The 24,129-nt window shown below is 43.6% G+C and overlaps 1 protein-coding gene across 1 annotated transcript in view; it reads right to left on the bottom strand.

Moving 5' to 3' along the window:
- Positions 1-24,129, bottom strand: part of MKX (mohawk homeobox) — a 46,551-nt gene extending 22,422 nt beyond the window's left edge. The window contains exons 1-4 of the mRNA XM_061996744.1: positions 23,829-24,129; positions 21,714-21,870; positions 14,809-14,962; positions 13,300-13,635 (exon numbers count right to left, since the gene is read on the bottom strand). Coding sequence (XP_061852728.1) covers positions 13,300-13,635; positions 14,809-14,962; positions 21,714-21,870; positions 23,829-24,010 — 829 coding nt within the window. The 5' untranslated portion in view covers positions 24,011-24,129. The remainder of the gene's footprint in view (positions 1-13,299; positions 13,636-14,808; positions 14,963-21,713; positions 21,871-23,828) is intronic.

Raw genomic sequence — 24,129 nt, 5'->3', positions numbered from 1 at the left:
AAGAATATGTAGGGTTTTTTTTCTTCTAAAAAAATCAGAAATCAGAGTTAAGCATGCAAATTGAATGACTTTCAGGTTATCAACTTTTATTTTCCTAAGGTCAAAAAGGTTTAGAAGGAGTATTTTTACAATAAACTATCTCATCTTTTAATTCAACTGTGTTTGAAGCACCAATGAGAAGGCATCGAAGAAGCATAAGTAAAGAGGGTATGAATATAACTAGGTAGTATTTGATATTTAATGTCCCATTAATCGATAATTTGGCTTGAGGGAGGGAAAAAGTTGGCAAAAGGGAATGGAATTCTTTAGCTTCTTGTTTTACTTCAAAAAAATTCCCAAAGGGCTTCACTTAAACAAAGAACTTTAGTTTTCCACTGGAAAGACAAAAAGAAAATCTTGGTCTAGCATGTCCTGCCACATGCTTTAACTGCACAGTAAAAGAGTATGTACTTGGATCCCATGCACATTTCAAAAGTGTAGTATTTATTAGCTGTTCTGTTGCCAAGTTCCACTATTATCATTTTATTATAACTAAGGTATATTTTTACTAACTAAATTATATTTAGGTCTTTAGTTTAAACATTTGAAGGTCTCCAAGTGTCACGTACAGATGACATACAATATATCACAGGAATTTGTTGATTTTCTCCCTCCTCCTCTCCTCTATAAACAGTTACCATGTATCTGTGATCTCAGGGCGTTTGACTTTCCTAAACCCATAATCCAGCTGCAAAGACATGCAGTGATCAAGGGAGAAAAATCCTCGAACAGAGCAGAGCTTACCAAGGCTGAAGGTGAGCTCTGTTACCAGATAACCCACAGCACACATGTCCCTTGCATTGCAGCCTCCTTTCCCCACTGCGCCCCCCAAGCCACCGCACTCCACCCTCCTCTGCTGCCTCTCGCTCAGCTCACCCAGACTGGCTTTCTGCTGAGATCTCCATGGACAAGGGTGGGCAGGAGCCATCAGCTGTTGCTGTGTTTGCCCCAGCAGAGCCATGTCCCACATTCACTGTTAAAAGGATTTTTGGTACTGTGAGGAGTGAGGAGCTGCTGCCTGGAGGCTGTTGGGACAGGATGGAAAGAGGATGTTGCCGTGAGGCAGGAGAGGGTTTTGGTGGGCTCACATTTTGCTGGGTGTTGCTGCTGCTCTGGGCAGGGAAAGCGTGTCCCCGAGCAGCCACAACACCCAGACAGAGTTCCTCAAACCTCAGCAAGTGCAGCAGTATCGTGGCACTGAAAACAGCCCTTATTTTTCCTATTTTGTGCAAGGAATGAAGGAAGAGCGGCACCCAACTATGAGCACTTACATTCTCTGAAGGTCACAGTCTTTGATCTGTGAGCAAAGATTCCGCTCAAAGCAGCTGGTGTTCACCAAATGAAGTTTGGAAAGCTTTGCAAACACATGAACATTGTGTGTCAAACCATGTAGCGTGCATTGGGGCCAAAACACTCAGAAACCAGATCAGATCTTGGAACTTTGTATTTTTGCTTTGTCCGACATAAAGCACTGCCAAAGGCTTGGTGTTAAAACATATCTAAGTGCCTGAACATCAATTATTGGGGGAAGCTAAAGGTGCTTTGAGATGGACATCAGATGTAATTATTATCCCCTTTAAAATAAGAGGGCCAAGAATCAGGGATGTCGATCTGTAAGTGATTTGAACAACATATAGAAGACTGAGAAACATTAATGACCTTTTCTCCACAGAAAATGTAACAAACACATATTAATGTTTATGTGAATTTGTAGCCAGGAGAAATTAGGGCTCACAGTCTCTTTAGATAAGGAGTGAAAACAGCAGCTGAGACACTGGGTGATAGTACTAAAAGGAAAACAGGTTTATAAAGACACTTGCCATATTCATTCATTTAAAATGTTTAATATTTCTTTGGTTTAGCCAGAAAAAAAAAATGCCCTTTGCATAAAACGAAGGATCACTGGGATCAATACCTGCAGGTCAGCCTTGTCTTGCCTCCTTGACCACCATGAATAGAATTTTGAGTTTTGCTGGGCAAGCTGGAGTGAGCACCTCAGGGAGGTATGGGATTTGAAAGGGAAGTATCATTTGAAAATAATTCAATTGGGAGCCTCTTTTCCACCATCTTTACAAAGTTCACTGTCATGGTGAACTACTGCACAGCTCTGAGCTAAAGGAGTAAGCATGGCAAAACAGCAAGGCATCAGGCCTGAATTCTACAGATAGCAGCATTGTAACAGAGCACCGAGGAAGAGTATGTGTATGCGTGCGTCTGTGTGTGGTGCCAGGGCAGGACAGCTCTTTTGGGTTCTCCTCACTTGAAAAAGTGTCTCTAAACATCCAGGATGACTGAGATTCAATAATTAGGAAGCCTGTAACAACTGCAATTCTGACACTGAGGACAAGGAAGGCTTCAGGCTTCACTCAGCACTCAGTGCTGACATTAGTCTCACGGGCTGCACTGTGCCCTTACTCACATTGCTTACACTGCCAGCACAAACAGTGACACGGCCACCCAGAGCTTTCCCCGATAAAGGAATAAAGACCACTGCCTTCTGGTGGAAGTTGCTATTTGAATTAGCAATTTGAATTAGCAACCCAACAGCTCTACCAGCTAATGAGAGAGAGAAGAGTAGGACAAACGATTTTAGTGTGTCCAGGTAATAGACAATCAAGTACCCTTTCTATCCAAAGGTGCCACAGTCGGAAGCAGACAGTTTAATTTGCACACCGGCTCCAGGACCTGCTCCCCGAGCAACTGCTGTCCCAGGCTCCCCAGGGCTCAGTCTGCAACAGAACAAAGCCAGATCCCAGTCCTCGGGGTGGGAAGCACAATGAGAAGAGTAAGGACCTGGGATGAAAGTCTCCCTGAAGTCAACGGCAGAGACAAATTCTCCAGCACACCAAGATCTCATTAAAACTGCCCACAGCGTCTAGCCCACAAAGTACATCTAGTGCAAGGATAGCAGTCTTGCTGCTGTTTTGCAATGCATTACAAAATATCTTGGCTAGCAGAAAGAATTTGAGGCAATATGCTCCTGAAGAGCCAGGTCGTGAAGAGCTTTCATTTTTCCAGCAAACTGGATTTAAGTTGACAAACAGTAACCGAGAGAAAAAATAGTAAAAGGGAGATGGAGAAACCGACAACATTTAACTCGATCTCGGACGGTGTAAATCTGTCAATACCCACAAATGACCACAAGGCCATATGCCAGTTCTCACTCTGAGATACCATAACCAAGACATTTGGCTGGTACCTCACATTGGAAAGAAAGTTTTTACATTTAGAAATGTAAAACATTGTAACATTTAAGGAATTTTGGCTACAGCCCACTAGCCAGGCTTCCTCCAGCTTCAGCTAAGGGATTATTTTGAATGTTGCTTTGCTCTTCATGCATCTGTTGCCTAAATCAATGTGGAGGCATGGAGGGAGGGACTGAAAATTGGCCCTAGAAGTAGCAGTATATTTTAGTGTCATAACTGAGAGTCTTGGCAATCCCTGTTAACTTGAAATGTCAGTGCCATACCAAATGATCTGGTCATCATAACCTCAACTTCTGGCCATCAGTGAAAGAACAGAGATAGAGTCTCCAACATCAGGTTTCAAGGCCACTGTGAAAAATGAAGGAAAACACATTTCACGGCTCGTTGGAATTTCACTTTACCTATTTTTGTGTGTTTCTTTTCAGCTGTTCCAGCTCTAGCTGTTTATCTGATCTCTTTCTGTTTGAATTGTTTTTACTTTTTCCAAATTTTCTACAATGCAGTTCACTTCTCCAGCTTAGTTTCCTGCTTTAAACTCCTGCTCCTTTTCTTGTACCTCACATAAAACTCCTTTGTATTATACAAGCCTTTTATGTGCTTTAACTGTCAGGACATATTTCTTTTAACAGAACTAAGGTGGCTATCTGATCCAAATTTAACGTCACAAAGAATAAAAGACCTCAAATGGACTTTAATAATCACTGATAATTTCTACCTCTTCTCCTTGTGTCTCATCACCTATTTTTCAAAGTTTGGAGCAAAGTGGATTAAATAAAACAGAATCCAACTCTGCTTCTCTGTTTCTGGATAATTACAAATTAGAAATTTAAGTTAACAGACCATAGAACCACAGAATAGTAAGTGTTGGAAGGGAACCCAAGAGACCATCTAGTCTCACTCATCCAACTCCTTGCTAAATCAGGTTCACCTACATCAGGTCGCACAGGAACGTGTCCAGGTAGGTTTTGAAAATCTCCATAGGAGACTCCACAACCTCCCTGTGCAGCCTGTGCCAGGGTTCCTCTACAGGAAAGAAGTTTTTCCTCCTGTCCAAATGGAACCTCCTGTGTAACAGTGTGTGCTCATTAACCCTTGTGCTGTCATGGAGCACTAAAAAAAAAAAGACTCACCCCATCCTCTGAACACTGGCCCTGTAGGGATTTATAAGGTCCCCCTCTGAAGTCTTCTCCAGTTTAAACAGCCCCAGTTCCCACATCCTTTCCTCAAGGGAGAGATGCTCCAGTCCCCTTATCATCTTGGTGGTCCTCTGCTGGACTCTGTCCAGAAGTTCCCAGTCTCTCTTGAGCTGGAGAACCCAGAACTGGACACAGAACTTTAAATGTGACCTCACCAGGGCAGAGTAGAGGGAGGGGGAGGATAATTTCCCTCAATTAGATGAAGGGATGTTTTTCCAGAACAGGTGTTTTTATGAGCATTCCCTTTCCTCCATCAGGATGGCAAAAAGCTCATACACAAACAATACCCATAGGTTCTTCACATTTTCCAAATATAACCAAGGAGTTTTCCAGGGTACCAGGTATAAACTCCTACACAGCCTAATGATAGTCCACGTAGAGATTCCAGGTTTCCTCTTCAATTCATTTCTCAAATTCTGCCAAAAACCTCCTGAAAACTTCTCTGTGAATATACATGGAAGATCAGAAGTCTGCTATTGCTAAACTGCTTTCATCGTTATGATTCTGGTATTCACATTATGGACAAATGACCTAAAAAAATTCAGTTAAACACATAAAAGAGTTTTTTTAAGTTACAGAATGACTTTCAACAACCACAAACCTGCAAAGGGAAATAGGATTTGCTGGATCAGATAAGATTACTACTCTATCTGGTCAGGCATGTTCAGTGCATAGCTTAGAAAAGAAAATTAAAGAAAATTAAAATGGGAGGAAGTGAAGCCGTGTCAGACTTACTTTGCAGTCAAGGACTGAGTCAGTTTTGAAGCTATTTTAAGAAGAATTAACTAAAAAATCTAACTAAAAAAAACCAATCTGGTCTTTTTATTTTCCTCCTTTTTTTTTTTTTCTATTAAAAAATCAATAGATAAATTCTACTGTTCTCACTGGCGTGAATACAATTTCTTATGCTACCTAGGAGTGATGAAACCCTGCTTTAGAGAAAGATACCATAGAGTTTCAATCATTTGCCACCCACATCAAAATATTGCCATAGTAAGGAAAATGCATATGCTTCTGTGTATAAACAAACGCAAAAAAACCCCAAAATGTTTTATTTACAGCTGTAAATGACTGAATAAAAACAAGTTGCTTCTCACTAGTCTCACCCCAGGCATAAAATATTTCAAACTCCAGGACTATTGAGATCAGCAGTCATCATGCTCCAAATTTACAAGCCCAACTCAGATGGTTATTACTGGGATGTACCTGCTTAAATCCTTTCCACAGATGGGAGAATGAACACTGCCCATGCCAAGTTTTAGTCTGGATTGAATTTTTACAGCTGGGTCATAAATTCGCAGATTAAAAGGGTTCTAATGGAAACACAGATACAGCTTTAACTACACCAACATGAACAGCAGCACAGTAACACTGTGCAGGGGACAGTCTGCACTACAGGCAGAATCTACCAGGATGGTACCCAAAGTGGCAGATTTCTCCCCAGCTGTGGAAGAAGGCTGGGATATGCAGAAGCCCCACGCCAGGTATAAAGTTTCAATTCAGATGTTTTTCCAGAAAGAAGTGAAACTTTTATGGGCTCACCATTCCTGCAAATTTACTGCCCTAGAATGTGAAAAGTCCAGTTCTCGTCCCCCTCCTGCTACCACTGTGTCCCACCTGCGCCTGACTTTCCTGCACCCCATCCCCCGTTTGTCACACTTTGCTGCACTGCACATAGATTAATGTGTTAGTGTCACCACAGAGAGTTGTTACTCATAAAGGAGATGACAGATTTCATAAGTTAAAGTAATTCATTGGACAAAAAGGAAGGTTTTTGTCCCTGCAACGTCTCTTATCCATGCATGTGCCACGAGTAGATGTCTCGGTCCAGGCGCCGAGCTTGTATGCAGAGGCAGAGCCCTTGGAGAGGGTGAGCCCTGCGGAGCAGAATGAGCACATCTCAGCACTGGAGCTCACAGAAGTCTTGCTCACAACCCAGCACTGGGGGTATATGGCTTTGCACTCAAAAGCACTTTCCAATCAAGAGATACATAAAGTGTGTGATTTCAAAGCTGCTCCTGACAGAATGACAGTGCCCATCTCTGCCTTTGCTAACACTCTTGTCTTTTGATCCTCTTTTCATTGCTTTCATGTTTAAAGTCATGCCATATTTTCCATGTTCACTGGTCTACATTTCCTCTTTGGCACAAAATGCTGATAATCACGTTTTGCTCTGGGTTTTCCAGGCAGAGAAGAGAGCAGATATACCCTCCTTCACACCCAGCTGCTGCACTAGGGCTGAAGCACCCACAGCTTTCTGCTGCTCTACTTGAGCTAGTGCGTTTCCCTGTTAACTCATCTCCTCATCTCCCCCCGAACTCGCCTTTGCCCTCCTCATTTGTGAACTGCTTCGGTTTGCAACACATGCAACTACTCGCAGTGGTGGTGGCTGCAGCCAGCCAGCATCTGCAAGGCTGAGGATCTTCCGAATCTGTGGGAAAGCCACACCAGCTGATGCACTGCAAGGCAGCACAGAAGCATGACATTTCTTCTCTTAGAGATCTACACAGACATTTGGCTACTGGAGAAAATCCAGCTCAGGCAGTGGAAGGGATGAAGGAATCAAATCCATTTCACTAAATCAATTTTCCCAAACTGTAGTTTCACACACTCTTTAAATACCCCTTAAGTCAACTGCTAATTTTCTTACTAATTTCCCTATTATGTACACTAGCAGCCATGCAGTCTACAGCTAAACCTGGAAAACAGACTGATTTACCATCATGTGCTTTTCCATGCACATAAGTTCCTGAAACATTCACATTTAGGCTGGCCTCAGCTTTTAAGACCAAGCATAATTCGAAAGACGTTTTGAACAATGGGGAAATGGGGATAAATATTTCTTTCTCTTTAAGCATACACCTTCACTGTATGCTGAATGAGGCCCGAGGCTTGCCAGGAACAGCCTTCACTGAGGCCTGGAGCATTGGCTAACTCTGAAAAGAAGTATTAAAATATACAGTTGTTAGCGACTGGTGACAGCACCACACATTTTTCCTTCTGTGTCTGAGAGAGGTCTTGGGCTCTGCTGCTTTTTTGGCTGCTGCTGTGAATATTTGCATTGAAATTTTAATGGTCTCAAAGAAACAGAGGTGGGCTGCTGTACCAGCACGGGCAGCAGCAACCTGTGGCCAGCAAAATATGGTTGATCCCCTGATTTTTCTGGCCTCTGTGATTTTTTGGTCTGATTTTTTTTTTAAATCAGATGTCATCTTTTCCATTTTGAATCATTCACGCAAGAACATCTCATTCTCTGCAATGATAAAGCTGTCAGGAGTCCTGAGATGTGCTGCCCTGAGGCACGCTGACTTAAAGCAAATCCTGTACAGCCAAACAGCTGGCTTGAGACAGTTTTTACTGAAGTACTTGGAAAGTTTGCCATGGCATCAACAGAAGCAAAATCAGCAGCGGTCTACACACATCTCCTCTGCTCCATGAGGTCTCCACAGTAATTTTATCCAAATTGTATCCACGAACATGCTGCTATTCGATGCACATCTGATCTGTGCATAGCCCAATCTCCCAAATCTTTCTGATTTTGGGTTAAAAAGAAAAGCCCAAAACATTCATTGACATTTGCATCTGAAAACAAAATGATAAAACAAAGATGCACAGTGTTTGCTCCCAGCACCCGTGAGAAAACAAGTACTCTCTTTTCCCACAAAACCATTAAAAGCAGGGAGTGGAGAGAAATGGCTCAGAAAAGCTGATGCTGCCTGAGTGCCACTTCCCCTCCCTATGGGGCTGTCTCCAGACAACAACCTCCCCTGGGTGCCCGGGCTTTTGGGAGAGTGCTCTGCCTACAGCTCTGTCGATGTTCAGCGCTCTCTTCCTCCTTTTCCCAACCTGAGAGAGGTTGAAACTGCTACCTTTGCACAAAACATTCCGTTTTGATGAAGCACTTTTTTCCAGGGTCATGTGGAAATAATCCTGACCCATTCCCCTTGCAGCTCAAATACTGAGAAACTAAAGGGAATTAAAACCCACCTGATTTGATTTTTGCTGTGCGAATCGAAAGAGATGCAAAAAGTGAGTAATCAATTTAAGGAGTAGAGAGCAGGCAGGATCTTTAAAATTTTCAAGTTTGGGCTACCACATCTGGTATATTAAACCTGACACTGTCCCTGCAGTAAAGCCGTTTCCTTTTAATCTTTCTTCAGAAAAAAAAACCCCTAGAACGGCAAATTAAACGCAATCCTCTCCTCAATTCTCAGTTCCATGCCAATTCAATGTTGACGAATCGGGTCATGTAATAATAAAATTCCTGCAGAAATCTGATCTTAACTCTGTAACCTTCAAATTGCAGTTATGCTGCCGTGTGCATTTAGTACTTTACTTGATATTCCCCTTTTCCATTTCACTTCTGGATGACATTAAGATCTGCAACGAGGACCTCCTTCAGCTCTCCCAGGTTACCATTTATTTTAAAGTATCCCCAAGGTCTCCAGCCCTGTTTAGGTCAAACTCAACAAAAGTCACTGGTACTAGCTGTTTTTGTGGGTCCCTTGAGTTGATTCTGAAAACAGGTTCCATTGTGTTCACGTTATGCTTTTAAATTTTATAGCTCATTTTAAAATTACATGTTAATTTCTAAAAACGTTAAATTGTGAGGAAAAGTTGGCAAGGACCACACAAAATCACAGCAGCGTGCTGCAGCTTGTGCGTGTCTCTCTACAGTACTTGTGTGCGTGGCTATAGCCTTACATTTAAATGCTCTGTGTGAACGTGGGCCTGATCCTGTAGCAATAAACAACCCAGAATCATGCTTTATAAATCACAAACTTTGCAGGATCCGAACATGAACAAAAGAAAGAAAGGAAGGTGAGAGGCAAGAGAAAAGGCAGTAGTAATGAAAACATCAGAAACAGAGCACACTCCTGAGTATAAACATCTAAAAATAGAGATCAAACATCTTAAAAAAATCAACCAGTCATTCAAGAACTTTTTTTAAAGCCACCCTCCATTCTCAGCCTGCAAAGTCTTTCCTCACTGTTTGTATTTGTTCTGGCTTTTCTACTGTGCTAGGTAACATACAAAATAACATCAATGAAAATCTGTCTACAGGAAAAAAGCTAGAAAACTCCCTGTCCTGCCATTTCATCGATCTGTCTCTCATTTTAATTTTTACTTTCCTTCACTAGGCAGTGATACCCCAGAAAGTTCAGAGTTTCCATTTCCTTGTGCTCTAAGGATGCAGAACACTTTGTTCCCGCAGGTGACTGATGATGGGGTACCTGCAGAGCACAGCAGCGTGATTACAATGTCAGCATTTTAGTGATCTGTAAACCAAAGGCTGACGTTGTGCCACTTTAGATTTACATCCAGTCTCTATAAACATTATTAGATGTTTTCCTTACAGGTTTCAGGAGCGCTTGTTGCAGTCGGAGTGCTGCTTCTACGTGAGTTTGCACAACAAATACACGTAGTCTGGATTTAGTTATTCCTGTCACACAGCGAGCCTGCTGTGAACGACAGCATGCCACGGAGTTAATGAAAGCTTGTTCCCCAACATGGATTTTTAACTAAACAAAAACACTGAACCAAGCCTTTCAGTGGTCACTTTAAGACACATATTTGACCAATTATATATATTTATCCATTATGCCAGCGCTAGGATTAATCTGAACCGAAATTTTCTGCCTTAAGTGAACACGTTGGCGTATGTCACGTTACATACATAAGTGTATCAGCTTACAGCAGAAACACTTGCATATGTGACACATCCGTGTACGGCCGCAGTCTTTCCCAGCTGCTGCACTCCCCCCGTGGCAGCTCCCTGGGCCACGGGCTAAGCAGACCTGGCCAGGTCTGAACGAGGCACTCAGCACTAAAGTCACTTCCCATGAGCTCGCTGTAACCATGCAGAGGTATAAAGCTGGGCTGCCAGCCTGCCAATGGGTTATATAGTCTGTCCTTGATCTTTACATGGGATTTCCCAGTTGCATGAGGCTAGAGCAGCATATGGTCCCGTGTTTATAAGGATGTTAATGACTGAAATGGGAAACGGTACAAACCATTTTCCTTATAAACTTTAAATTGCAATTTCTTGGTTTTGTCACTCGACATTGCCACTCATACCTTGTTGATTTAGTGTGGGCTGTTGAGACACTCATGGCCACGCTGACCGCAGGCACAGGGAGAGTGAAGTCGCTGCAGACACACTGATGTACCTGAAATTGGGGTTCAGCACGTAACATCAACCAGACACACAGACTAAGCTTTCTACTCATGATCTGCTATGAAAAGTTGCTCTTTCAGGGAAGCACAATAAAGAACTGGTTTCCACACCCATGACTGCTTTCTGTTAGGTGCACAGCAACCTTGCCAAATGTTTCTCAAAAGTAAAACGTCCATCAGTTTTCACCCTGTGCTTTTTGAACTACTGTACAAAATGTCTTTATAAATTAAAACATCTAGTAGCGACTTCACAATCCTGCTGCAGCCCCTCATAAAAATTATTTGTTTTGCTTGACAAAAAATTGCAGCAAAGAGCTCCTTATAAGCGGTGATATCTCACTTTGAGACACACTATCTGCTTTCAGGAAGGTATCAGTGGTACAGATGGCCATACCCTGTTACTTTGCTTAACTAAAATGGATTGCAGCTATTTTTAAGAACAGATACAGGTCTGCTACACAACTTCACTGAGAACTTCCCATTCTGGTTGTTTGAATTACACAAAAAAAAGACATTTAAAAAAATTGTTGATAATTTAATCTATTTGTAAATGTATTTCATTAATGGATGATAAATGAAAATGTCTGCTGTGTTCGTGAAGGGCTCAATTCCTGCACGTGGCAACATCATCAGAAAATCGTTACTGGGACTGTAATCTTGTAGCTGAAAAAAGCCTATTCCTACCTATCATTTCCTAAATGTGCACACAAATATAGGAAAGGTATGCCAAATAATACAGTCTGTGCACACAACCAATTTCTTTCTGTCAGCAGCCTGCTGCTTGGCTGCTTCAGAAGTGCAAAAAGAACAAAACTATATCCCGAGAGCTGCCGATGTGTTCTCATCAAAGGCCATAGCACTTCAAAACATTATCAAAGGTATCTAAGTACTGACTTAAATATGAACTCAAGAGGAGTTCCAGGAATGTCAGTTACGAACTTTAAGGATAAATACACTGTTTTTTAGTTATTCCAGCCCAGCTTGTGAGCTCACACAGTTACAGTGTGTCTGTCTCAGCCTTCTCATTAAAGACCGTATTTTTGAGTGCAGCTTGAAACTTGGCAAGAAGAACTTAAAGCAGTAGCAAATGTATTACATTTTTTTAAAAAGTCATTGTGTCCATTTTTAAGTTATGGTATAAAAGTAGAGAAATTCAGAAGTTTACATATCTGAGCTGCTGCATCTGTTCTTGAGTAACTTTTCACTTAAAAATAAAACTTGGCAGACAATACGCCCATAATGTCAACCAAATGCATTTGGTATGTTGAAAAAAAAACCAAGCTAGATTAACAGAGAGTTAATTTTGAAACTTCTTTGTTGTGCGTGCACTATTCTTGCTCCTGATAAGATTCTCTTTCTCTACAGGGCCCCCACTTCCCCCACAGTCATCCCCTGACAACCTGCACACACCAGAGTTTTCCTACCCCGACCAGAGCATTCAGCCTCCTGAAACCCTTGTGACTGCACCACAGGAACAACAAAAAAAAATCACATGAAATGTGCCAGGCAAAGGCTACAAACTTGAGAGTCTGCAAATGCAAGGGCTACCTGAAGCTGCCTGCTGGGGAAGCCAAGGGGAACAAAGTTTAACCTCTAAACCTATATTAGCTTTAGTGCAAAAGCCTCCAGTACTTTTCATCAATACATGTCCATCCCAAAAGCGACGAGGCCCACAGAGTGGTCCCTGGCACAATAACCACTGAGAAAGGCCCTGGGACAACATGATGGGCTGCTGTGATGGGTGGAAACCCTCTGGAGCTTGGGATGTAAAATTTCATTTTTTTCAGAGCTATAGGGACATCCTTTGCCTACATCCCCCAAGAAATACAGAACAAGCTTCACAAGAGGAGCCTTCCACGTCCCACAGGGATCATAGCAAGTTCTGATTTCTCCCTGATTGATAGCATTTTATTGCCATGAACCAGGCAGTCCATGTACCTTCCTCTGACTGCAACACAGTGGATGATATAAATTACACTTTTACATTTTTACTGGTAAGATTAAAATACACTTGGTGCAACCCTTCAAAAAACCAACCACATTAAGCCAAGATATTTATTAGCCAAGGCTGTGGCCCCGTAGCTCTGTACTGTACCTGGAAAGTGAGGCAGAAATTTGCCTAAACTAATCCATGTGGTCTTAAGGGATGGATGAGCACCAAAGGGCAACACACAGGAGAAGGAACTATAAGGACAGAAAAGATGCTGTACAACAGGGGAAGGTCTTCATGTGCACTCCACTGGGGGGCATATGGCTCATGAAAGCACCACCAACAGCCATTGTGAAATTTCAAAGCCCTTCTCCCACCTGGGCCCATGCAGTACTTTAGTCCTCCTCTAGTCCTTCCTTATTGTAATAGAATGCTTAAGAGTTTTCTCCTTCTTTAGGCTTGTCTTAGCACTAACAAAAACAGCCTGGAAGCATCATTTTAAAAATCAGCCCCATAGCTCCATTCAAAGAGCAAATCAGCCTCCTTAGCAGTCAACAACAGCACTTAACTTCCATACTGCAGGTAGAACTTCTTCAGCAAATGAAAGGGCAGACAGGAGTCATCCACTCTCGTACAAGAAGATGGACAGGAGCTACCCACTCTCATAAAAGGCACAGTTAGGTGACAGTCATTCTAGGTGACACCATCCAAAGCTGGCTATATCAGAAATAATGCAGAATAAGTCTCTTACCTGTCCGGTAGACAAAATTGCCTTCTGTCTCTGATGATGATGGAGACACTAATTCCTCTTCAAATTCATTGGAACTAAACGAACCAGAGTGATTCCTTTGCCTTGTTTTTTCCATCATAGCTGCATTAGTAGCCATGACATGTCTCAATGAGTCATTTAGGTAACGATTCAATAAGCTGCTTTTGTATTTAGGGGGTGACACATAATCCTCATTGGCACTCGTTTCTGGTCTCACTCCTGTTTTTATTACTGAACTTTCAGTTTTAATCACAGTATGATGAACTGGTTTGTTATATCCCCCTTCGTTCATATGGTTTCTTGGAGGATTTTCTCCATCTGAAAGCAAAACAACAAAGGCACAGTAATACATCGAATATCTAATATTTAGCAAGAAGCTTTCTCTGCATGTTTTAAATTGCTATAAATATAACTAAAACTAGACAATAACCTTAGAATTCAGCATTAGACAATCACGCTCATTTTCTTCCCTTCACGCATTGTTCACAGTGTTTCCCAGGGTTCTCAGATGTTCCAGCTATTCCAAATTAATTAACTGTAGAAACCAGTGTCTAATTTGTTCATAAGCAACAAAGACAGGTACAAAAAAAATCTCAGAAGTGCCTTAAAACAATGACAAGCATTTAAAAATCTGTGTGAAGAAGCTGAATTCCTACCATTATAACTTGAAATTTGGTTCTCCAGAATACTACTGCATATGCAAGTGTATTTGCTTAAATTGTACTCTTTAATTGTCCTGAAACCAGTCTTTTAAAGAGAAAGGCATACCAAAGAAATGTGAGTACAAACTGAAATTGGAACAAAGAGAATTGAAACTGAGCTGAATTCACAGATTTCTGACAACATTCTGCAGCATTTGTTCCTGCCAATGTATCTCCATGTCACAACCGACTAAAAAAAGTCCCCACAGACACAATCCAAACGTTCCATTAAAAATCTATTCTATTTTTAAAATCCCAGCATTTGTTAATTTGCATGAGAAAGAGAATTTTAGTGCACCTTTTAAGGAAAATGCTGGTAAAATACATACGATAAGTAACAGTGATACTCGGTTTACCATATAATAAGCCCCACTGAAGTTAATCAGATTCTCTTGCTAATGATGTGCTATTGCTACAGCACTTCCATCAGGGAAAGCAACAGTAAAAAGACTTCTTATTTCCTCAAACCAACAAATGTCATCACTTTTTTCCTTTAAAGCAGGTTAAAGGAATAGGCTTGCAGAATCCAATGAACTAATGATTATAGTTCTAGTAACAATGCTATACAAAACAGGCAAATAACATGCAACCAGATTGCCACCCCAATTAACCTACACAATCCTGCTTTGCAATGCTGCAGAGTAGCTGGGAGCCAAAAATGGCACCTAATTCACTAGAAGTGGATCCACCAAGGACGTTCTGTGAGAAATCAGAGCTAACTTAGGGGTATCTGATACTTTCTAAATATATCTTAATCAGTTTAAAATTGATCGAAAGAGCATTAACAAACCTTCAGAGCATGAGTCATCACTGCTCACGCTGAGTCGTTCAGCATTTCCTTGAACATATTTGTTGTACAGTTTTATTCGTAAAGCCCAGCTAAGATCTGGTTGCCTGACAGTATTCTTCAGGCGACGTCTTGCATTGGCAAACCAATTTGATACCTGCATACAAATGAATGTATTAATTTCCCTTGAAAATGATGCAGATAAACCTAGCCCACAGACTTTTCATGAGTTCTATGTATGCCCTAAGAAAATGGCAAACAAGGGAAATGTAAACACGAGGCCATGAAACCATAATTGAGCACAGCAGGAACCTTAGATAAGAGGCAGGTTCAGGCTTCCCACCCCTCACAAGTATTTGCAGACCCCAAGTATTTGCAAGTATTTGTTAACCAGGTTTAAGCATTTTCACAAGTGTTGTAAAAGACTCCTTTTTGCATTTGTCTGTCTTTCTTTCTAGATAACACCCTTCACTTTCAATATGAACCTTCATATGTTTTAGTATTAGTACGTAGTAGTATTTAGCATCCTAAATTAAAACTAATAGCTAATGTTCAGTAATTTGCTTTTGATATTTATGTAGGCTAGAAGGTTGTTGAACGGAGAAGCCCAAATTCTCCCTTGTGCTTTACCAGGCCTCTGACAGGTGGTGGGTACCAGGAAAGTCTCACACAGAATACAATGCACTTTGAGTCACTGTAGAAATCACCCATTTGCTCTACAGAGCAGCAGCTTTTATGAACTCTGTCTGTTGTGGAGACTCTAAAATGCAGATTCCTCACAAGGTGACTACTAAACAAGAGACTGGATTGTCTTCTCAGATGCAGAGCATTTTCTGGAGTTTGACATTGCAGAATGGATACACATTAGTATCCTTCTAGCTTATCGAGTCACCACAAAGTCAGGCTCAAACTCAAGAACTTCGCAGTGTTTTAGGCACCAAAGGAGTAAAAAGGCACAGTATAGTCTTACGTGACAGCAGCACCATCAAAGCACCAAAAGGGATGTGTGTACTTGCTGTGACTTTGTGTGAAAACATACCTGAGAAAATACTGTCCTTGATTTTACCATAACTTAAAAATATATAAAATAGGAAATACTGATACTGATAGAGTGACCTTACCATAACCTGACTACGAACAAGAACAGAGGCAAGCTACCTACACTCTAACAATATTTGTTTAATGATAAATCAGGTCTTAAAAATGCTATTTACTCCTCACAGGAATAAGTATACTTTGACATGACCTCTGCAAGAAGGAGGCAGAATAGCATTACTTGCAAAGGAGAATGTAAAGAATGTTGGGAGTCTATAGGCCCCCTCACATCTTTGTGTTGTGAAAGTGAACACAGAGGAAGCGAGAAAGTACTGTAGGCATATACTGACCTTGGGAACAATCATACCATTTAATTTCTGTTAAACTGAAAAGCCAGTTAACACATGTTTTATCAATACATGCTACCCCACTTACTAGAGAACAAAAACGTAGACCTCAGGGTTGGATTTTGGCCCTAGTTTTGTCATGTATTGTAGCTAATGTATAAATCACAAAGAAGTGTTTGGCTAATTATTCTAGAAGACTAATCTCTTCTAAGGTAGTTATGAGAAAAATAAGCACTATCTGCTCAAAGGAAAAACAAAACTTCAGCTCAGAGTCTCACTCACAACTCAGCAGTGGTGCCTTAAGCCTGTCACTTTCATTTTACTTAAAATCACATTTACATGAACCAGGGTTTCATCGAAAATAGAGTGAGCCCTGGATCAGCACTCAGATGCCAAACACATAACTCTACAAACCACGTAGTTTACTATGACAGGTTAGAAGACCAAAACTGTAGCTGCCAGAGAAGAGCAAGTAATTTTCATTTTCTTCCAAGGCTATTTGTTTATATTCATCGTATTGACATAGCAATCATTATACTGAACCAGAAAGGGTGGGCTGGAATCCATCCACTTTCCAACACCATTAACACACTCACTCCAGACTGCTCAGCTGAAGCAGCAGTCACCTGGCTGCTGCGTGACTTAGAATGACTCTGAAAACAAGCATGTAATGATATAGGTGGATCAATCCAGAGTCCCACTGAATATTACAGCGGTTTCTGCAGCATCTTACAACACTGACAGCTCTCCATCCTCTCCCAAGAAAGATTTAATTATGTTCCATTTCATTACATACTGAAACATTTCATCAGTGAAGTGCCACGTACAGAAAAGAAAGATAGGGTACTATTAGTGTGACTCATACATAAAAGCAATTAAATTTAGCAGGAGTGATTTTTGCATGGTACTCTTGGTTTATTTTGAGCTCATTCTTCCTATGCCAACGCTTTGCTTTCTGCATATCAATACGAAAAGATGAGTCATATTTTAAGTCTTCTGCTATGAGAGGAGGAAATAGTAGTATTTGATCATTATGAAAGGACATGAAGTCAGCATTTACAAAAGAAGCTTTCTGCTAAAGCACAAAGCAACAAGTGCACTCCAGAAACTCTAATCCCAAATGTAATTACAAGGCTCATTAAAGCTGAAGGAAGTTAGACAAATCCACTTTAAGAGATTTTGCGGCTACATCTATGGTGTGGTATTATCTGCGTGCTTTCCTGCTCTTGGGCACTAGCATATGTTACTGAAAAATCCTGATCTTTAAGACATCAAGATATTCAACATCTTTCCCACTCTTCAATCTTGGACAGCCTCCAGGTGTGTGGACTGGAAGGGGCTGCATGGCTATAGGCAGTACCAGACAGCACCCAGAACTCCAGCCACCACCTGGGCTATCACAGGCTTTTCCTGCCTCCTTTAAAAACAAAGACAGTTTTGTCACTAATTTCAACATACTCCAAATGTTACCTTGTGTATCCCTGTGGTCTTAAAGAAGTTGAGTGTCTACTCCTGCTCATTACAAGTGCCTGCTTGCACCACACTTGCTTAATGCTGTTACAATCAGAAACAACTAAAGCTGCCAAAAGCCACCCATCCTTTATCATGGCCTCAAGTTACACTACTGTGACCTGCACTAATAATAAACCCCAAAACCAAAGATCTACATGCAAGCCAGTGGGAAAAATCTTTGTCTCAGAAACTTCCCACAGAACTAAGTGTCTTGAAAAAACACCTGACAAAACTCAATATTCTTGTAAAGTAACAATCATGAAGTTCTTCAAGAAGTAAAAAGAGAAGACCCAAGGAGAACTGTGATAGATGTGCTTTCCAGCACTCATATTTTACAGCAGCTCAGTCGTTTCCAAAGAACATCAGGTACTTATACCGGCATCATGAAATATTGACCTTCTGGCTTTACTTCTGAAGGGATTCTTCAATTTTATTGTAATTTGTTCTGCTTCACTGCTTCAGAGTAGCCAAAGACTCAGAAATCAAGCGATTCTCCTCCTCCGGTAATCCAGATATGCCTTTATGAATCTGAATACTATTAAATCCATAGCAGCACATGACCAATTTATTAATCCTAGTATTGCAAAAAACTCCTCTTCAACAATACAGCCATTCATATTTCTTTCTGGAAGGAATATCCTGCCATTTTTCTTTTTTATTTCACAAGAACATGTAAACCAAAATTTAAAATAAAATAAATCAAGAACTGTGGTAATAATACAAATGAAAATGTAGCATGTTAATAGCATATTAATAGGACAAAATATTGGATTTTGAATTGGAATCTAATTGGAGTAAAATATAAAATGTCTTTTCAAAAGATATTGCTTTTCTGGTTTCCTGCTTTGGCAGTTGGGTAAGTAGAAATCTTTGGACTATTGGACTGAAAGCTGCAATAACATTTGCCTTGAGAACTCCCGAAGACCTTGTTGGCCTCCTCAGGCATAAGTCAGCCCAGAATTTGCCCCAGGTTTTGCTACTACTTATTAAGAAACAAGATGATTTACGATCCCTGCAAAATCCTACCTCCTTGAAAGGGTTTGATTTTCCTTCTGCAGTGCTGTCAGACCTACAGCTGGAACAGCCCCCTTGCTGTCCCACTGCATCCAGAAAGAGGGAGTTAAACCAAAGTATTAGTGAGGTAGAGAAAATTAATTTAAAATCAGTCACCTGGGTCATAGCAAAATTAATGAAAGTAAAGTTGTGGAAGATTTGCCATGCAGACACTGTCCTAATATTAACAGTAGAGTATCCAGCAGGGCTGGATGTATTCTCCTTGTCTCACAGAAGGATTGGTTTTATCTACGACAGAGTCCTGCACAAAGGCTCCTTTGGATAGATGGCATATACTGGAATAACATTCATTAGATGAAAGAAAAGCACATGGAGAAGAGTCAAGGCTATATTATCCATACTACTGTGATCAACATCATCTTCCAGGCAGCTGCTGAAGATGTTTTCCAAGGTCAGTAGTTTGGTGAAAAACAAAGAAACCCAATGATTCGTTGCCTAATCATGTTTTGGCGGAAACACTCAAAAGGTATTTTCAACAGTATTTTTTGCCTGCCCTAGGGCTTCCAATGATAAGGTGTCAGCACACGGGGGATGCTGGGAAGAGGTGACAGCTGTCAGCAGACAGCAGCCTCCACAGGAGTGGGAAGCTGCTAGGGCAACTCTACATTCCCACCAAGTGCAAACACCACAGGATAACACCGAGAAATGGAAGAAGAGTAGGAAATATGAGACAGGTCAGCAAATGTGAAGGCCCCTCACCCGGAGAAAACATCACATACTGATTCCTGGTTCTCCAATGATGTCTGGTGCTACTAGTTTGGAAAAGCAATCACAGGAGATGCTGGTGGATGCTTTTGCAAAGTTCCCCTCCTGGGACAAAAGCAAAGCTTTCCAACAGACAGTGAAGCCCAGTCCTGAGCCTGCTCTCAGTTACACCACCCAGATGAAAGAGCATAGCCTTTGGGACAACAATTTCAGATGTGTGACCGAGATCACAGCCTGATGCTTTCTAACTTTCAGAGAACATGGACTTTGATCTGGATTCCATTCTTGTTCTTTCTGGGCATCCAAAAAGTAGATGAGAGGTGTGTGTTGTTTTGTTCTTCCAGGCTCAGGAATTACTTCTGGAGACAGATGTACGTATTTACCTTTTATATAGATCCTATCATATTCTTGGATTAAAAGAGCATTGCACCCAAATGGAAGAAACATCTGGGAGTTCTTTGATGGTATGCTTCTCTAAATGAAGATAGCCATGCTGGTTTGTGCAGCTCTTTCAAATACTACACTTCATAGAAGTAAGGCTGGTGAAATTCAGCTTTGGCATAAATCCACTAGATTCATGGGGTCTAACAGACATAAATGTAGCCCCTCCATGATTCTTTTAAATTTTATTCTACACCTTATTCTACACTTTATGTAGATTGTAAAACTCTCTGGAGAAGTGGCCAGTGCTCACTTGATACCTTTACAGAGGCTAACACAGCCTAGCCCAAGCCACATTTATCTAAGCTGCCACTAGAAAAATACTGCAAAAACCCACCAGGTTTTTTCCCTTCTGTGCTCATTCTGAGGCATTTATAAAAGAAGAGGATAACTTTTCAAGATGATATTAACGTGAAAGTCTCCCAACATGTTTTCTAGATGCATGTGTTAAATATTATGTAAAAATACAGGAATATTCTAAATAGACCAGTAAACTACTTCTATCGAATTGTGGCATTGAATGGAGAGCATTTATGTAATCATATTTTTAAAAGACAGAGCAAGTCTTTAATGTACATTTTATAAAAGCAAGAAAAGTTATTTTAATCGTATCTTCCAGTTGTAACTGGCATCTTCTGAGACATTATTTTTGTCAGAGTTGTAGTGTTTTTTCTAGTGCAATAGTTTTCCAGTGAGGTACTACAGCGTAAAAGTTTCCCATTTTTCTGTTACTAGGAACAAAGTTCATAGCACAAGCTCTTTTGAAGGTGCACTCAAAATAATAATGCTGAATGACCACTTTTTCTAATATTTGAAGTTATTTTGGTACCTTCATATCCTTTGCAAAGTGGCACATAATGTGTTAGGCAGAGCACTGAGGACCCGATCCTGCAAACACGTGTAGTTCATTTTATGCATTTAGCAGTAGCTTGCAGTAAGGAAATTAGAGTACTTACAATGCATAAATCTTTGCAGCATTCAGACCCGAGATAGCCATCACTCAGCCACCCAAGAGCATTTAATCACGTATTTCAACACAGCACCAGATGGCAAAGACAATACAGAAGTAAGATTCAAACATTTGCAGCCAACTCCACACCTTTCACTGCAACACAGCTGCCAGTCATTTCAGGGGAGTTTTACCTGAACGCAATACAATTAACTCCCCACATCTAATTACACTGTAATAATAATTCCTGCAAGACTGGTAGGCACAGTCATTGCATGCTGAGCTACTGCACACTATGTGTATGGCAATACTAACAGCTGTGCAACAGGTGATGAGTATTAAAAGAACAATATAACTGTTTCCATTCTAGCCCACTTGCAAAAAAGGAAGACAGTAGCTCCCTACAACTCCCTCAACCATTCCCCTTCTGTGCTGAAATCCCCCCCATTACCGATTTTATTTTTTTGGACTGGAAGACTTTTAAAGACTAAGCAAAAACATTTCCACTGTATTATGAATGAGCTTAAAAGATGAGTGCATTGTTTTCCTAGGAGGGAAAACACACACCTTTTGCTGATTGCCTTGAGAGCATCCCCTGCCAGGATAGCCCAGGTGTGGGAATTCCTGTTTGGAGGACCCAGTCCTGTTAGCAAGGCAGCCTTGGAGAGGACAAAGAGAAGGACGGGTGTGCACAGGACTTGCTGGCTGCACTGACATCTCCCAGATACCTAGCACTGCCTCTCGTTCAGCTTATACGGGGGCTTTGACCGACGCTGTCTCTGTCTTTCCCGTCCATGAAACACCCGAGAGCAGCCGCGGGAGGTGGGAGTAGGGAGTTCCCTTACCTGCACCAGAGTCATCTGGGAGCCGAGAGCCAGTAGAATCTTCTCGGTCTTGGTGGGGTAGGGGTTGTCGCGGTGCTTGTAGAGCCACTGCTTCAGCGGCCGCGCCATGTCCTGCAGCGCCTGCCGCTTGTGCCGCACCTTCCCGCTCTGCCGCGCCCTGCGCGGAGAAGGGGAGCTTAGGGCCGAGGCGAGGGCACCTGCCCGGCACCCCCCGCTCGCCCCCGGGCGCGGCGCCGGGCTCCCCTGCGCGGTCGCCGCTGCGGGTGCGGGATGCGTGCGGGGATGCGCGCCGGGATGCGCGCCGTGCCCGAGCGGAGACCCCGCTCGGGGGGCATCCCCAGCCCCGCGGTGCAGCCTGACCCGGCCTGTGTCTGTCCGAGGAGGTGCCTCCTGTCTGGGGAGAGCAGAGCCGAGCCCCGTCCTAGCGGGACGCTGAGGGACTTTCCACGGCCGCAACCCTCGCCCCGGGGCGGCTGCTCAGGAGGAGGCGGTGTTCGCAGTTTCCCCGGACTCGGAGGGTCCGAGAGGAGGGGTAGGGGCTGGCAAAGCCAGCCTGCTACGGACACTGGCGGCCGCGGTAATGCTGCGGGCTCGGGCGGCACCAATGGGGGAATTTCAGCGGGGCCAGGGCTCCGCCGGTGCGGAGTTTGAGTGTCCCGACGGTGCTGGGCATCTGCTGGGCGTGAGGTCGCTCTGTTTACAGAGGGGCTAGGGCCCGCCTCGCATGGCCCCGGCCGCGCATCCCAGCTGGGAGCACAGAGGCTGCGGTGCGGGCCACCTCCGGGGCCATCCAAGCCTGATCTCCTGCCTCCTGGGTTATATATCCCTGCGAAGGGTCGGCGGCAAAGAGCGCTCCCGGAGGAGCCGAAGTGCCGCTCCCCAACGCCGCCGGCCGCGCCGTGAAGCAGCTCCCAAAGCCCCGCGCCTGTCGCGGAAAAAAGGGTGAAACCGAGGGGAACGAAACGCAGGTCCCGTTAAAAAATGTATTTTAAAAAAAAGGTAAAACAAAATCGCTTTGTTAAAAAAAATTAAAAATGAAGGAAACCGCGGGGCTGAGACGGAAAACCCAGAGGCGCGCTGGGGCCGGCGGGCAGCGCGGCGCGGGGCTGCGCGGAGCTGCGGGCGGAGCGGAGCGGCGCGGAGGGCGGCAGGGGGCGCCCTGGGCCGGGGCTCCCGCGACGCGCCGCCGCCATCGGCCGCAGCCGAACGCGCCCCGCGTCCCCCGACCCGCACCGCAGCCGATGCGAGTCCTGGCTGATGCAATCGTTACGGTGGAAATTCGGCAGTAAAAAAATAAAAAAAAAAAAGCTCCGATTCCTCAGTTTCGGTGCCTCCTGAGTGTGCTCCTGAGTCTTTACTTGGTAAAGCGGACGAGAAATGTCTGGACCGCGCTCGGCAGCTCAACCCTTCGAGCTACAGCTAAACACGTCCTCTCATCACCTCCTATTTCACCTGTTCCAGCGCAAAAAACAACCCCATCATCCAACAAATCAGCCGCAGCTGGCTCATCCTCAGCTGCCTTTTAGTTAAAAAACGACACTAACATTACCCTGCCCAGCCCTTGACTGGCATTGCGCTAGTCCGTTTCAAATCCCATCTCAGCGGATGCACCGACAACGCAGCTCCTTCCGTCCGTTCGCTTAGCGCTCTACAAACCAGCGGGGACGGTGGAACAAGTGCCTCCCGCCTCAGCCCCGGCCGCGAACCGGCACCGCCGGCAGGGATCGGCCCCCATGGCCCCCCGGTTTCACACGTTCCGCCTTGCGCCTCCGTTTGGGAGGCTTTTAATTACATGAAGCGCCCGACCAAACCGGACGAGCCCCGGTTTGCCGGGTTTGTTTTTGTTTGGAGGCTGAGAGGCGCGTGTCAAACAGCGCAGGACAGAAGCGCTCTGTCCGGCACATTCCAGCCAAATCGCACGCCTCTGCATCACCCATTTACCGGAATTTCCCACCACAGCTGTGGAATGAGAGTCCCGGAGAGTATGGGCCCGGGGACGTGGGGACGGACACATCTAGCAACCCATCTCGCGACCCCAAACTGACTACGAGGCTGCCGGCAGCGGCTCGCACGGCCGCCCCGCGGGGTCAGTGCGCGGCGCGGAGAGGAGCATACCCCGTCCGCCGGTTCCGCAGGCTGAGGCTCTCCTTGATGGACGGGCTGTCGGGGAGCAGAACCTCGGCGTGGTGCGGCCCCTCCACCACCCCTACGTAGGGCCGGCCGCTCCGCTCCCGCTCCTTGGCATCCTCCTCGAAAAGCACCTGGCCGCTGAGCTTGCTGAAGACGATCGTGTTCATGGTGGGAAGCTGCGGGCCACCGTCGGACTGGCCGCCGGCTCCGAGGTGCGGGGGCTCGCTCTGCGCTGCGGGGAGGCGGCAGCGGTCACCAGGCAGCCGCGCCGAACCGCCGAGACCCG

Source organism: Colius striatus, chromosome 5 (genome assembly GCF_028858725.1).
Source record: "Colius striatus isolate bColStr4 chromosome 5, bColStr4.1.hap1, whole genome shotgun sequence".
In the NCBI taxonomy this organism is placed as follows: domain Eukaryota; kingdom Metazoa; phylum Chordata; class Aves; order Coliiformes; family Coliidae; genus Colius; species Colius striatus.
Note: the sequence above shows the minus strand (reverse complement) of the source record. Positions and strands in the feature narration are given on the sequence as shown.